Source organism: Peromyscus eremicus, chromosome 1, assembly GCF_949786415.1.
Source record: "Peromyscus eremicus chromosome 1, PerEre_H2_v1, whole genome shotgun sequence".
Taxonomy (NCBI): Eukaryota; Metazoa; Chordata; class Mammalia; order Rodentia; family Cricetidae; genus Peromyscus; species Peromyscus eremicus.
This window is the reverse complement of record NC_081416.1, coordinates 162,216,490-162,228,545: the sequence shown is the minus strand read 5'-3', so window position 1 is coordinate 162,228,545 and position 12,056 is coordinate 162,216,490. Positions and strand designations below refer to the sequence as shown.

Here is a 12,056-nt window from a genome sequence, read left to right as displayed (position 1 = left end):
TATCCCCCTGAACATGGTGCTCTTCTGATGCCATCTCACCTCCCAGCCTTTACAAGCATTGTTTTCCTCTACCTGGAATGCTCTTTCCCTCTCCAGTCTGGCTGCCTCATAACTGGTCCTTCAGGTCTCCCCTCATTAATAGCTACAATAATAATGTCAACTTAAGTTCAGCCAGGAACCATGCTCAATTCTATCTGTGCGTTATTATCAGGATGATTTCTTCTGCATGTCCTGAGCAGGACGTTTGGTCCTCATTTGCCAGGCCAAGAGATGATGATGCAGAGAGGTCAGATTTCCTGTGGGAGGTTACACAGCCAGGAGAGGCTGGTCAGACTGCTTAGTCCTTCAGAAAGCTTTCCTAATCCCCCTTGATAGGCTTCAGACCTCTGCTCATTTCTGAACCTATGAGACTTAGTATTGTTGGTTATGCCGGCGGCGCTGCCCCTCGTGGCTGGTCACCGCCCGCGGCGGCCATGCCGGCGGAGGAGCGTGCTAATTAAAAGAATCATAGCCATGGTTACCTTTTCAGAGCTTTATTGGGGGGGGGGGAGACAGAAAGACAGAGAGAGAGAGAGAGAGAAAGAGAGAGAGAGAGAGAGAGAGATGGGGGGAGAGGGAGAGAGGGGGACCGACGGGGGGAAGAGGGAGAGAGGGGGACCGACGGGGGGGAAGGAGCGGAAAGGAGAGGGAACAGAGAGAGAGAGAGCCCACAGAGGGCTCAACCGCTTTTTTAGGCTGGGAAGCCGGCGAAGGCTGATGACGTAATTAAAGGACGTAAATAAGGACCAAATCCTAACATCCCAGACTTTCCCTTATAAAAAAAAGCAGGTAGATGGGACTGGGGTGTTGTTCCTCTCAAAAACTGCTTCCAGCTGACTTTTGGACGTTGGTTGGCTCTGGGGGGAATAGAGAAGGGGAGTCTTCCGAGGTCGACAGGTGTTGTGGAATGCTGTCTGTCATCCGTTTGCTCTGGAGACATGTATCCCTCTTGGCTGTGGCTGGGAACTTTCTGTTTGACAAGATGCTGGTGACACAGAAAAACTTAGAGAGATAAAAAGAATCATTATTATTTTATGTTGGCATTTATCTGAGGTAGATCTGGCCTGTCCCTATGGATTTTGAAACATGTTAAGCTTTATCAGAGACAGATTATTTTAAAGCATCTGTTTCCTTTACTGGTTCAGCATCTAGGAGACAGGTGATCAATTGTTAAAAGCATCTCATAGTAATAGATGTTTACATTAAAGTCTTTGTAGCGCCCAGACGCTTTTGGGTCTGGGGGTGTAAATACCTTTTAGCTGTTACAGTCTTATTTGATGATCTCTGGACTCTGGTTCTGTGGTGGTCCTGTACCATTAGCTGAACAGTGAGTTAGAACAGGGAACTGGGAAGAGAAAGGCTTGTGGTACATGAGAAATTTTTTCCCCCTTTGGAATTAGGGACAAGGCAAAGATCAGGGCCCTGTCTGTATGCACATGAGAAACACAGGCAGTGGATCTGGAGTGAAGCAATGAGCTCTTATTTTAGGTGGAAATCTTTTTTCATTAAGTAACTTTGAAAGTGTAATTAAATCTGGTGAGGTGGTAAGGCTGTCCTCTGTACCCGACAATAAAGGAGAGGTGGCATCCCAAAACTCCCAGGACTGAGTCAGTGGCTCTGGTGTCCAGAAGGAAAGAATTGGATCGCTTCCCTGCCGCGTTCTGGGTTCCCTGCCATGTCTGTAGCCAAGCCTAGGTCTGCTGGAGGTCTTAGCTTGATGTACCCATGCATCTTGGTGCCTGGGGGCAGTCAGCTGACTCTTTGTCTTTCTAGGTGGCACTTTTAACAAGGCTGTCAATGGCCTGGCAGGGCATTCGCTAGCCCCTGGCCTTTTCCTCACTTAAAACAGGGACCCAACAGCTTTTGGGAGTCAGCGAGTGCCAGCACTTGGCAATTTTGTTTTTGGACTTTATCTTTTCCCTGGCACACCTTAAATGCCACAGATGACTCTTTTGCCTGTGGGGTCAGGAGCCTTGCTCTCCAGATGTTTAAGTTTTAGTCGGGGAGGTCTGGGGAACAAGAGACGGATTTTACTCTATGTCCTGAATTTTTTTTTTTTTTCCTGCTGATCGATGGCTTAAGGACAGCTTTTGGAAGATCTGCCAGGAGGCAGACTATAAACCGATCCTTTCCGGAAGACTTGTCTGAGGCTATAAGCTGAATATTTTTGGCTGAGCCATCCTGACTACTGTAAACTTATTTGTATGAATCTTAGCCGCTTCCAGACCTGTCTGTGCTTCTCAAGGCAGTTTGAGAATGAGTGGGTGGAGTTAAGGTGAGTTAGGGCGAGTCGTAGAAGCCGCCTAAGCCCGCCCACTGCCGGCGGAAAAGGTTGCACGTGGAGACGCAGAAGTGGGGAAGGAGAAGGGTTTAGAGCTTTAGCAGAAAGCTTGGAGATAAAGTAACTCTTATTTGCCCGTTTTTTTTGGCAGAAGTTCCCGCGACTCTGTTATGTGGCCAGGTTTACGTTGTTATGAGGCCAGGTTTACCGGTGCCCGCCCCTATCCGCCAATGTATCCGCCCTTTTGTCCCATGGCTGTAGCCGAGAGAAAAAATAAAAAATTAAAATAACAAACCGGGATCAGACTACAATCTTGGGCGTCCCCAAAGAGTGGAGAGAGATCCATGAATCAGCTCAAGTTCGCCATCCTCTTCGTCAAGGGATGCGAAGGGCTGCCGTTGCACCAACTTGATCCACCCGGTAGACCAAGACACCATTTACTTTCTCGTCAGAAACGAAAATGTGCCGTTGTTGGTGCAACTCGAGGATGACCCCCAGGGTGTCCGTCGCAAAGAATATAGCTCGGACTACGCCGCGAGAACCGCGGACTTACTGTGGTGAAGAATCATGGCGGTAGCGGTGTGGGGGTCCAGCGGAGGCGGCGAGGGACGCGCGCGCGCTCGCGGTCTCGCGGTCTCGCTGGATGGGGGAAGAGGCGGCAAGCAGCAGCAGTCAGCAGGTCCTCGGTATTCGGTGGTGTATCCGAGTCTGAACGGCACCAATGTTGGTTATGCCGGCGGCGCTGCCCCTCGTGGCTGGTCACCGCCCGCGGCGGCCATGCCGGCGGAGGAGCGTGCTAATTAAAAGAATCATAGCCATGGTTACCTTTTCAGAGCTTTATTGGGGGGGGGAGACAGAAAGACAGAGAGAGAGAGAGAGAGAGAGAGAGAGAGAGAGAGAGAGAGAGAGAGACATGGGGGGAGAGAGAGAGGGGGACCGACGGGGGGAAGAGGGAGAGAGGGGGACCGATGGGGGGAAGGAGCGGAAAGGAGAGGGAACAGAGAGAGAGAGAGCCCACAGAGGGCTCAACCGCTTTTTTAGGCTGGGAAGCCGGCGAAGGCTGATGACGTAATTAAAGGACGTAAATAAGGACCAAATCCTAACAAGTATAGTACTCATGTGCTGGTGGGAGGCACCGAGCATGCTCTATGTATCACATACAGCTCTTTGCTATGTCAGAAAACCGAAAAAAAAATACTGTTTTGTTGGGCATGGTGGCACATGCCTTTAATCCCAGCACTTGGGACGGAGAGGCAGGCAGATCTCAGTGAGTTCGAAGCTATCCTGGTCTACATAGGGAGTTCCAGGACAGTAGAGAGACCTTGTATCAAATTAATTAATTAATTGATTGATGACAATAATAATGATGATGTTTTAATTTATTCTTTGAGAATTTAATATATTTTTATATCTTTTCCTGTCCCCCAACTCCTTCCAGATCTTTTCCAACCTTCTTACTCACTCATCTTCATATTCTTTCTCTTTCATAATATAAAGTAAAATAAAATAAAATAAATTAAAGCACGGAGTCCATTTTGTGTTGGCTGACTCTGCTTGACCATGGGGCCTGCCCTGGGATATGGTCGATATATCCAGTGTTGTACCATTGAAGAAGACTGATTTTCCCTCTCCAAGTTATCAATTTCAAATAGCTTCTTGGCTAGGGGTAAGGATTTGTGTCCATTTCCTCTTATCCACGCAGGGATTTTGCCTGGCTTGAACTTGGACAGGTCTTTGTGCATACTGTCCACAGTCTCTTGGGGTTCCTATGTGCATCAGTCCTGTTGTGCCTGGAAGATGCTGCTTCTTTGGAGTCATCCGCCACTTTTTGCTCTTACAGTCTTTGCACCCCCTCTTCTGAACAGATCCTTGGGCATTAAGAGGAGGGTGTGATATACATATCCCATTTAGATAAATGGATAATGAAAATACATTTACACATTGGAAGACAATTCAGCTGCTCAGGAAAATGAAATTATGAAAGTTGTAGGTGTTAAAAATGATAAGCGGCACTGGTTACTGTTTGGAAAGGTTATGAGGCACGAACCATTACAAAATCTAGTATAAGAGCTTTATTAGGAGGAAGTGGGGGGGGGAAGAACCATGCCTGGGGAAGAAACACATGCAGAGAGCAGAGAGAGAGGCAGGGGCAGGAGAGAAGAGAGCAGAGCAGAGAGGAGGGGGAGTCTGTGTCTGGCTCTAAGGATTCCCGTGCACGTGCAGGTAGGCTTACAGAGCTACACCACGCATGCGCTGATTGCGTGACCATGCCGTGCACACGTACTCACCAGCGTGCACTGATGATGTAAGATGCAAGACCCCTCGCTTAGCTCCTGTACTGTGCATGTGCAGCCATGTAGCTAGAGTGGGGGCAGAATCCTAACAGTAAGTAAATGAAGGGATCTGGAGACAGTCATCCTGAGTGAGGTAGCCCAGAAAGACAAACATTGTATGTTTTCCATCGTATGTGGATGCTAGCTTTAAAGCTTTAGCTGTGTGCTTCTCACTTGACCTTTTAAGTTCCATGGGGAGCTGTCACTCCATCCAGCACTTGAGAGTCTGAGACAAGAGGACATCCTGTTCCAAGTTCAAAAGTCCAAAGCCTGCCTGTGCTACAGGCCAGGGTGGGCAATTTAGTGAAACACTCAAAGAGAGGGCTGGGATGTGGCTGGGTGATATAGCGCTGGTCTAGCACGAACTGCTTGAAGGGCTGTGTGTATGGCTCAGAGGTAGAACCCTGCCTAGAACCCACTATTGAGGAGCTGGGGGTGTGGCTCAGTGGTAGAGCCACTTCCTAGAATCTCCCAGTGAGGGGCTGGGGCATGGCTATTCCTAGCAAGTGTAAGACTCTTGAGTTCAATCCCCAGAACTAAACCCAAACAGATAAACACATAGAGCTGGCTTGGTAGCACACACCTGAAATTCCAACACTTAGGAGGCAGAGGACAAGCCTGGGCTACACAGCAAGCTTCAGGTCAGCCTGGGATAATACTCTTGTGGGCCGCAAGAATATATTATAGAGATTCAGCTGTGTATTAAAGCTATACTTTGACCAGCCAAGGGTCTGTCAAAAGGCAAGCCATTTATTATGGAATATTTGGTGTTATCCAGTTTTTAATATTTCAGCTGTCTTTTGCTATGAAATTCTTGCGTGCCGAAATACTATAGACCATTTGGCAAGCAGCTAAGCTTCACAGACCTGCTTAACTTCTAGGTAACTAACTCCCCCTCCCCCAGCCTAGGAGACAAGCAGGCTGCTAGATGCATAGCTTTGTTTCTTGTGCAAATGAAGCTCATACCATCCATCCCCTTCCTTGCCTAGGGGCATGGCAGAGAGACTGACTGAGGACAATAGTGCTTTTTGCATAACCAGGTGCAGTAAGGACTGGAGCGCAATTCCAGAGGCAGACACAGAACCGCTGGCCAGAGAGAAGAGAGGAAGACAGAGGTTCTGTAGAGGGTAAAGCAGATCTCTTGTAGAGTTTATCAGGGGCAGGGGTAAGGAGCCAGGAAGGATGTAGATGGAGGATGAAGGAACAGAGGACAAAGATCAGGTCAAAAGCATAGGAGCTCACTAAAACTATGAGGACAGGAAAAGTGGGCACAGAGAGGAGCTGAATGGAAGCACAGAGCTGAAACTGTAGATAGAATTGACCTAGAAGAATCAAGTGAATGGACTAAAGAACTCAATGTGCTAAGATTCATTTGATATCCCTCAGATTAGAATCCTTAGCCGCTTGTAGCATCTGTTCTGGACCCTGATAGAAATCTCCTCAAGGCAGGAGGAGGGAATTCGTTATAATACCAAAACCCTATCTCACCACCAACAATAATATAAATATAAATAAAAGAAGTAAGAGAAAAAAGAAAGGGAAAGTAGGGCTTCTACTCCATCCTCAGATCTAATAAGTTCCGTGATAGCTATGCCCAGAGGACTTAGCGGAAGTTCCCAGACCACTTTCAGACTTGTTGCAGTGCACTCTGCTGTGTGGCAAAACAACCCTTGCAACACAGCTGCTATTGCTGTACAACCTCTGGAGCAGCCCCTTGGGGAGGAGTCTTGGCTGCTGGCCCACAGCCTTGGCTGAGGCCCTGGGCAACTCTTAGCTTGGGTCAAGAGCTCCAGCCTGCCAAGCATTTATTTCACTACATGCCTATAACCTCAGCATTAGAAGAGACTGAGGTTGGAGGAACTTGAGTCTGAAGCAAGCCTGGCTTATACAGGAAGACCCTGACTCCACAAAGGGGGTTAGGTGGGAGTGGAGAGATGGATCAGAGGTTAAGAGCACTTGCTGCTTTTTCAGAGGTTCAATTCCCAGTACCCACATGGTAGCTCACAACCATCTGTAACTCCAGTTCCAGGGAATCCAGTGTTCTCTTCTAGCCTGTGGTAACTGCATGCATGTATGTGGCACACAGACACACACATACACATCAAATTTAAAAATAAGTATGTTGCTTTTAAATAAGTGGCGCTGTTACCGTGCAAGAAAGGTCATGAGGCACGACAAAACCCAGTATCAGAGCTTTATGGGGGGGGGGGGGGCGCAGAAGAGAGCATGGCCAGGCCTGTTGGAAAGACATGTGAGGAGAAGGGAGTAAGAGGGGATGAGGAGAGAGCAGAAGAGAGAGGAGGAGTCTGTGACTGGCTTTTTAAGGATTCCTCCCCTGCACATGTGCATGTGGGCTGATGGAGCTACACCACGCATGCGCAAATTGCGTCACTGAGCTGCATCCATTGTGCAATCACGAAGCGCATGGATGTAAGACCCTCGCTAATGAACTGTGCATGTGCAGTCATATAGCTGGAGGAGTGGCTGGAATCCTAACAAAGTAATCAAACGTCTTTTTAAGACAGGGTCTCTGTAGCCCTGGCTATACTGGAACTCAACATGTAGACCAGGCTGGCCTCAAAATCACAGAGATCCACTCTGTCTCCTGAGTGCTGGGATTAAAGGTGTGCACCACTACTACACCAGTAATAAATCTATTTTAAAAAGAGGATTTGGCATAGGTTAGTGTTGCTCTCACTTGGCCAGAGAAGCCTTTCTGCAGTGAACAGCAGTTAATGCAGAGACTCATAACTGGTCAAAGTGCTGAGATGAAGTGAGTTTTTTTCCAACATAGTATTTTTGTTGATTATTTGGGAATTTTACACAATGTATCCTGACCACACTCACTTCCCAGTCTTCCCAGGTCCACCCCCAACTTGTGGCCTCCCCACAAAAAAGAAGAGAAAGAAAGAAGAAAAAGGAAAAAAAAAATACACCAAGCCCAATTTGTGTTGCCCTATACTCACTGAAGCATGGTCAAACTCCGAGTTGCCAGCCCCTTAATGAAAATTGAGTCCTTCCCCACCCCACCCCACCAGCCATCAACTGTGAAGAGCTACACTCCAGCATCCCTATCACAATGGCTTCCTGTCTAGACTGTTTCTTTTTGAAGGGAAGGGGGTTGTCACAGAGGCCTTCAATGTCTCTCATTCTCAACTGTGATGTCTGCAGTCATCAATACCACTGCAATAGAAGCTTTTGCCCTTTACAGTCAGCAGTAGCATGGATCATGGACTTCCACATGGTTTCTGGCGACAGCATAGACCGCAGACATCAACATGGCCCTTGGCAGCAGCACAGGCCTGTTGTGGAATATTACTTTAACTGGGCAAACATTTGTTTATGCTACATTTGTTTAATTATGAAAAGATGTGTTGCTGTTTCACCTTGCCTAAGGTACATGACTGGTCTAATAAAAAGCTGAACAACCAGTAGCAAGGCAGGAGAGGAATAAGCAGGGCTGGCAGGCAGAGAGAATAAGTAGGAGGAGAAATCAGGCTCAAGAGAGAAGAAAGAAGAGGAGAAAGTGGGACACACCCAGGGCCAGAATCCAGGCAGCTGCCAGACAGACAGACAGAGAGGTAGCAGCAAAGTAAGACATACAGGAAGAAAGAAGGTAAAAAGCCCCAAGGCAAAATGTAGATGAAGAAAAACAGGTTAAGTTAAAAAAAAATAATAAAGCTAGCCAGAAACGAGCATAAGCTAAGGCCAAGCATTCATAACTAATAAATCTCCATATCATGATTTGGGAGCTGGTTGGTGGCTCAAAAGAAAGTATGGTGCTCAGGCCTCATACACATGGCCTTCAGTGGTAACACAGATCATGGACATCCACAGGGCCTCCAGCAGCAACAAGGAACACAGACCTCAACATGGTCCCCAGTAGTAGCACTGACCACAGACTTCAATACAGCCACCGGGCTGAAGCATGGACCACAAATAACAACATAGCCCTTGGCAGCAGCATGGGTCACAGACATCAACATGGTCTCAGGCAGCAGCATAGGCCATGAACATCAACATGGCATTCAGTGGTAACATGAACATGCACATCAACATGGCCCATGGTAGCAACACAGACCACAGACACCAACATGGCCTCCAGCAGCACATGGACCATGGAGGTTTTTCAAGAAGGTCCAAGCCAGAAAATGAACTGTTCTCCATCTCCAACATCCTGTCCTTGTTCAAGCCAGGATGATCATCTGGCTGGGCAGCACATCCTGTCCTTGTTCAAGCCAGGATGATCATCTGGCTGGACATGCTCCCCTGATCAGCAACTACACTCTCACACCTGTCTTGTCTCTAGTTCTACCTCTTGCTGCACACAAGCCTATCCATTCAGCCATCTTCCCACCTCTCCATCACACATTTGTTTACTGAAGTGGCATTGCAAACTACATATATATTTTTTTCCTCCCAAATGGCTTTACATGCAAATACTTATTGCAATGAGTCATGGTCTGGTTCAAGGTTTCTAGTTTCTTTCTTTTTTTTTTTTTTTCAAAGATTTATTTATTTATTATATATACAATATTCTGCCTACATGTAGGCTTGCAGGCCAGAAGAGGGCACCAGATCTCATTACGGATGGTTGTGAGCCACCATGTGGTTGCTGGGAATTGAACTCAGGACCTCTGGAAGAACAGCCAGTGCTCTTAACCTCTGAGCCATCTCTCCAGGCCCCGGTTTCTAGTTTCTAAAGAACTATAAACACTGGGTTATCATTCAAAATTGTCTCAGATATCTTGTTGCTGCCCAGAGTCAGGGTGATCTTGAGGCTTCACAGGGCATCTGGGGATAGGATTCTTAAGAGTTCCAGGCCACTGCACACCTTCCTGTCCTTGGTTCCAGCTGCCCCGTGGCTCATCGGGTACAATCTTTGTGCTTGCAACCTGTGGTCGGTGCTGCAGCTTGCCATCTCCTCTACCCAGCAGGGTGAGCAACATGGGCTGCAGCAGCATTGGCTTCATGTTGTGGGCCAGCCCATGGGCCTAGGACTGGCCATACTCAGTAACGACATGCTTCTGTATCAGCTCTAGGCTGCTACACACAGTGGCTCCATGCTGCAGGTCAGCCTGCTGGCCTAAGACCAGTGGTATTCAGTAATAACATGTTCTTGTCTGCTGCAGCCATGCTCCCATACCCTTCACAGCCATGTCTCTAGTTTTGCCATTCTCCACCGCATGCACAGCTCTGCTCCTCCATCTTCCCTTCCAATTTTGTGAGACCACTTTTTAAAAGTATCTTCCCATAAGATCTGCCTGTTAGAAAGAATCTAACAGCTGGAGGAGGGAGCAAGTACATGAAATTAGTAGCTATGGTTATCTGCACAAGAATTAGCTAACAAGATCAGTCCACACATTACAGCAGACAGGACTGATTATAATGAGTGGGTTACAAAAATAATTAAAAAATAAGAGGATGTGAAGATAGGATGGGGACATACTGGAGGAGACGGGGTCTTACTATGTAGCTCTGGCTGTTCTGGAACTTGGTATATAGACCAGGCTGGCCTTGAACTCACAGAGATCTGTCTGTCTTGGCCTCTGCCTCCCCAGGGATAGGATTTAACGCCTGCACCACCATGCCTGGCAAGATAGATCGTATACATCTATGGAATGTTCAAAAAATAAATCAAAGATATTCTAGGTTTGGAGAGAAGGCAGAGGCTGAGTGGTTACTTCCTGCTCTTGCTGAGGACCTAAGTTCTCTTGCCAGCACCTGTCAGGGGTTCACAGCCACCTGTAACTCTAACTCCAGTGGATCCTTTGGCTTCCAGAGGCACCTCTAATCACGAACACACACCCTCGTGCCATACACACACATATACACATAAATAAAGGGTTCCGGCAGCTTGGGATTACAGCGGAGAGGGAGAGGGCTGCCATACACAGTCAAACTACAGATTTATGAGCAAACTAAGGTTAATGCTGGTTAAGCCATGAAATATTGGAGTGACTGACTGGTCATGCCATAAAAAGCAACCTGCATTCACAGCTATTGTTATTCTAATCCCACCTGCTGAGCTGGAACCTTGACTCAAAAGACATTTGCCTCAGGACCCTGGAGCTAGAATGCAGTCAGAGGTGGGGTCTGAACTCTAGGCCTAGAGACACAGAACCCATCCTCTTAACTATGACACCGTGCTGTCCCCACGTGCTCTGGTCTGCCAGGGACGGCTTGGTAAGGATGAGTGTGAGGATAGAGTCTCTGTATCTGACTGTAGGGCCCTGACCTCTTCATCTCACCTAAGAATTTGGTTTGTTGTTTTGTTTTTGCACTATGAGGCCCATATTGGCCTCAAACTCATGGCATTCCTCCTGCCTCGGCCTCCCGGGTGCTGGGATTCTGGTCAATAGCCACCATGTTTGACTTGGTTTGATTCTTCTGTTGCTGGTCTCTTGCATGCTAGGCAAATGCTCTGCCACTGAAAGACATGCCCAGCCAACAAGTCTTCTTGGCCTACGTGTCCCTCAGCAGACAAGACTCTAGCCTCATTCCTTTTTGGGTGCCAAGTCTCAGTAGGGATCTGTGTGCCCAGACAGCAGACTGCCCAAATCCTCTGGAGCTAGGAACCCTTGTCTCCCTGATATTCTCCCAGCGCTCATCTGGACTCCATCTTTAGGAAGGTTCTCTGACTCTATCAGCCAGGCTAGAAATCTCACATGAGACCCCAAAGGCCAGTGTGCCTCCCCACCCAGCCTTCATCAACCTGTACTGCAGTCGCTTCTACCAGCTTCCGTTCCTTTACAGTGAAGTCAATGGTCAGGATGTGACTCAAAGGCTCACTCCTCAGCCTCACCCTGCACAGGGCCTGTCACATGGGAGATTTAGGTAGATGTTTGATGAGTGAATCAAACAATGGACATCCACAGAATGAGGAAACAGAGGCGGTGTCTTGGAAAGGCACAGTTTTATTGCAGAGTACAGGGAGGGCCTCAGATCCGCCCCACCTCCTTCAGCTTAGCTACCAGGTCCTCTGTGGTCTCCACCTTGACTCCTGCTAAGCGTTGAGGGGGCTCCTCCACACTGATCACAGAGACCTTGGAGGTCAGGTCCACACCCAGGTCTCCAGGCTTGATCACTTCAATCTTCTTCTTCTTGGCTTTCTGCACACAGGAATCAGTGGTCCATGGGGCTACCAAGACTTGTCCTGACCCTACCTCCTGCTGGTGAGTGGTGCATGCACAGAGCCATATGTGTTGCCAGAATCCCTCAGGACCTCTCTGCTGGCCAGGGCTGTGATTTCTCACAGCTACACCGGATATAGTCTATCCCTACAGGCTGGGATGCCCTGGGATGCTCAATTACAGCAGAAGATCTCCCTTAGTGACCTACCCTAAGCTTCTCACAGAGCACAGGGAGAACAGGTGTCCTTTTGGCTATAGTACATAGATTGC

General features: G+C 48.0%; 1 protein-coding gene across 1 annotated transcript in view; it reads right to left on the bottom strand.

The window, feature by feature from the left end:
* Positions 1–11,552: 11,552 nt before the first annotated feature.
* Positions 11,553–12,056, bottom strand: part of Etfb (electron transfer flavoprotein subunit beta) — an 11,016-nt gene continuing 10,512 nt past the window's right edge. Inside the window, exon 6 of the mRNA XM_059253406.1 lies at positions 11,553–11,765. Within this exon, the coding sequence (XP_059109389.1) occupies positions 11,595–11,765 (171 nt within the window). The 3' untranslated portion in view covers positions 11,553–11,594. The remainder of the gene's footprint in view (positions 11,766–12,056) is intronic.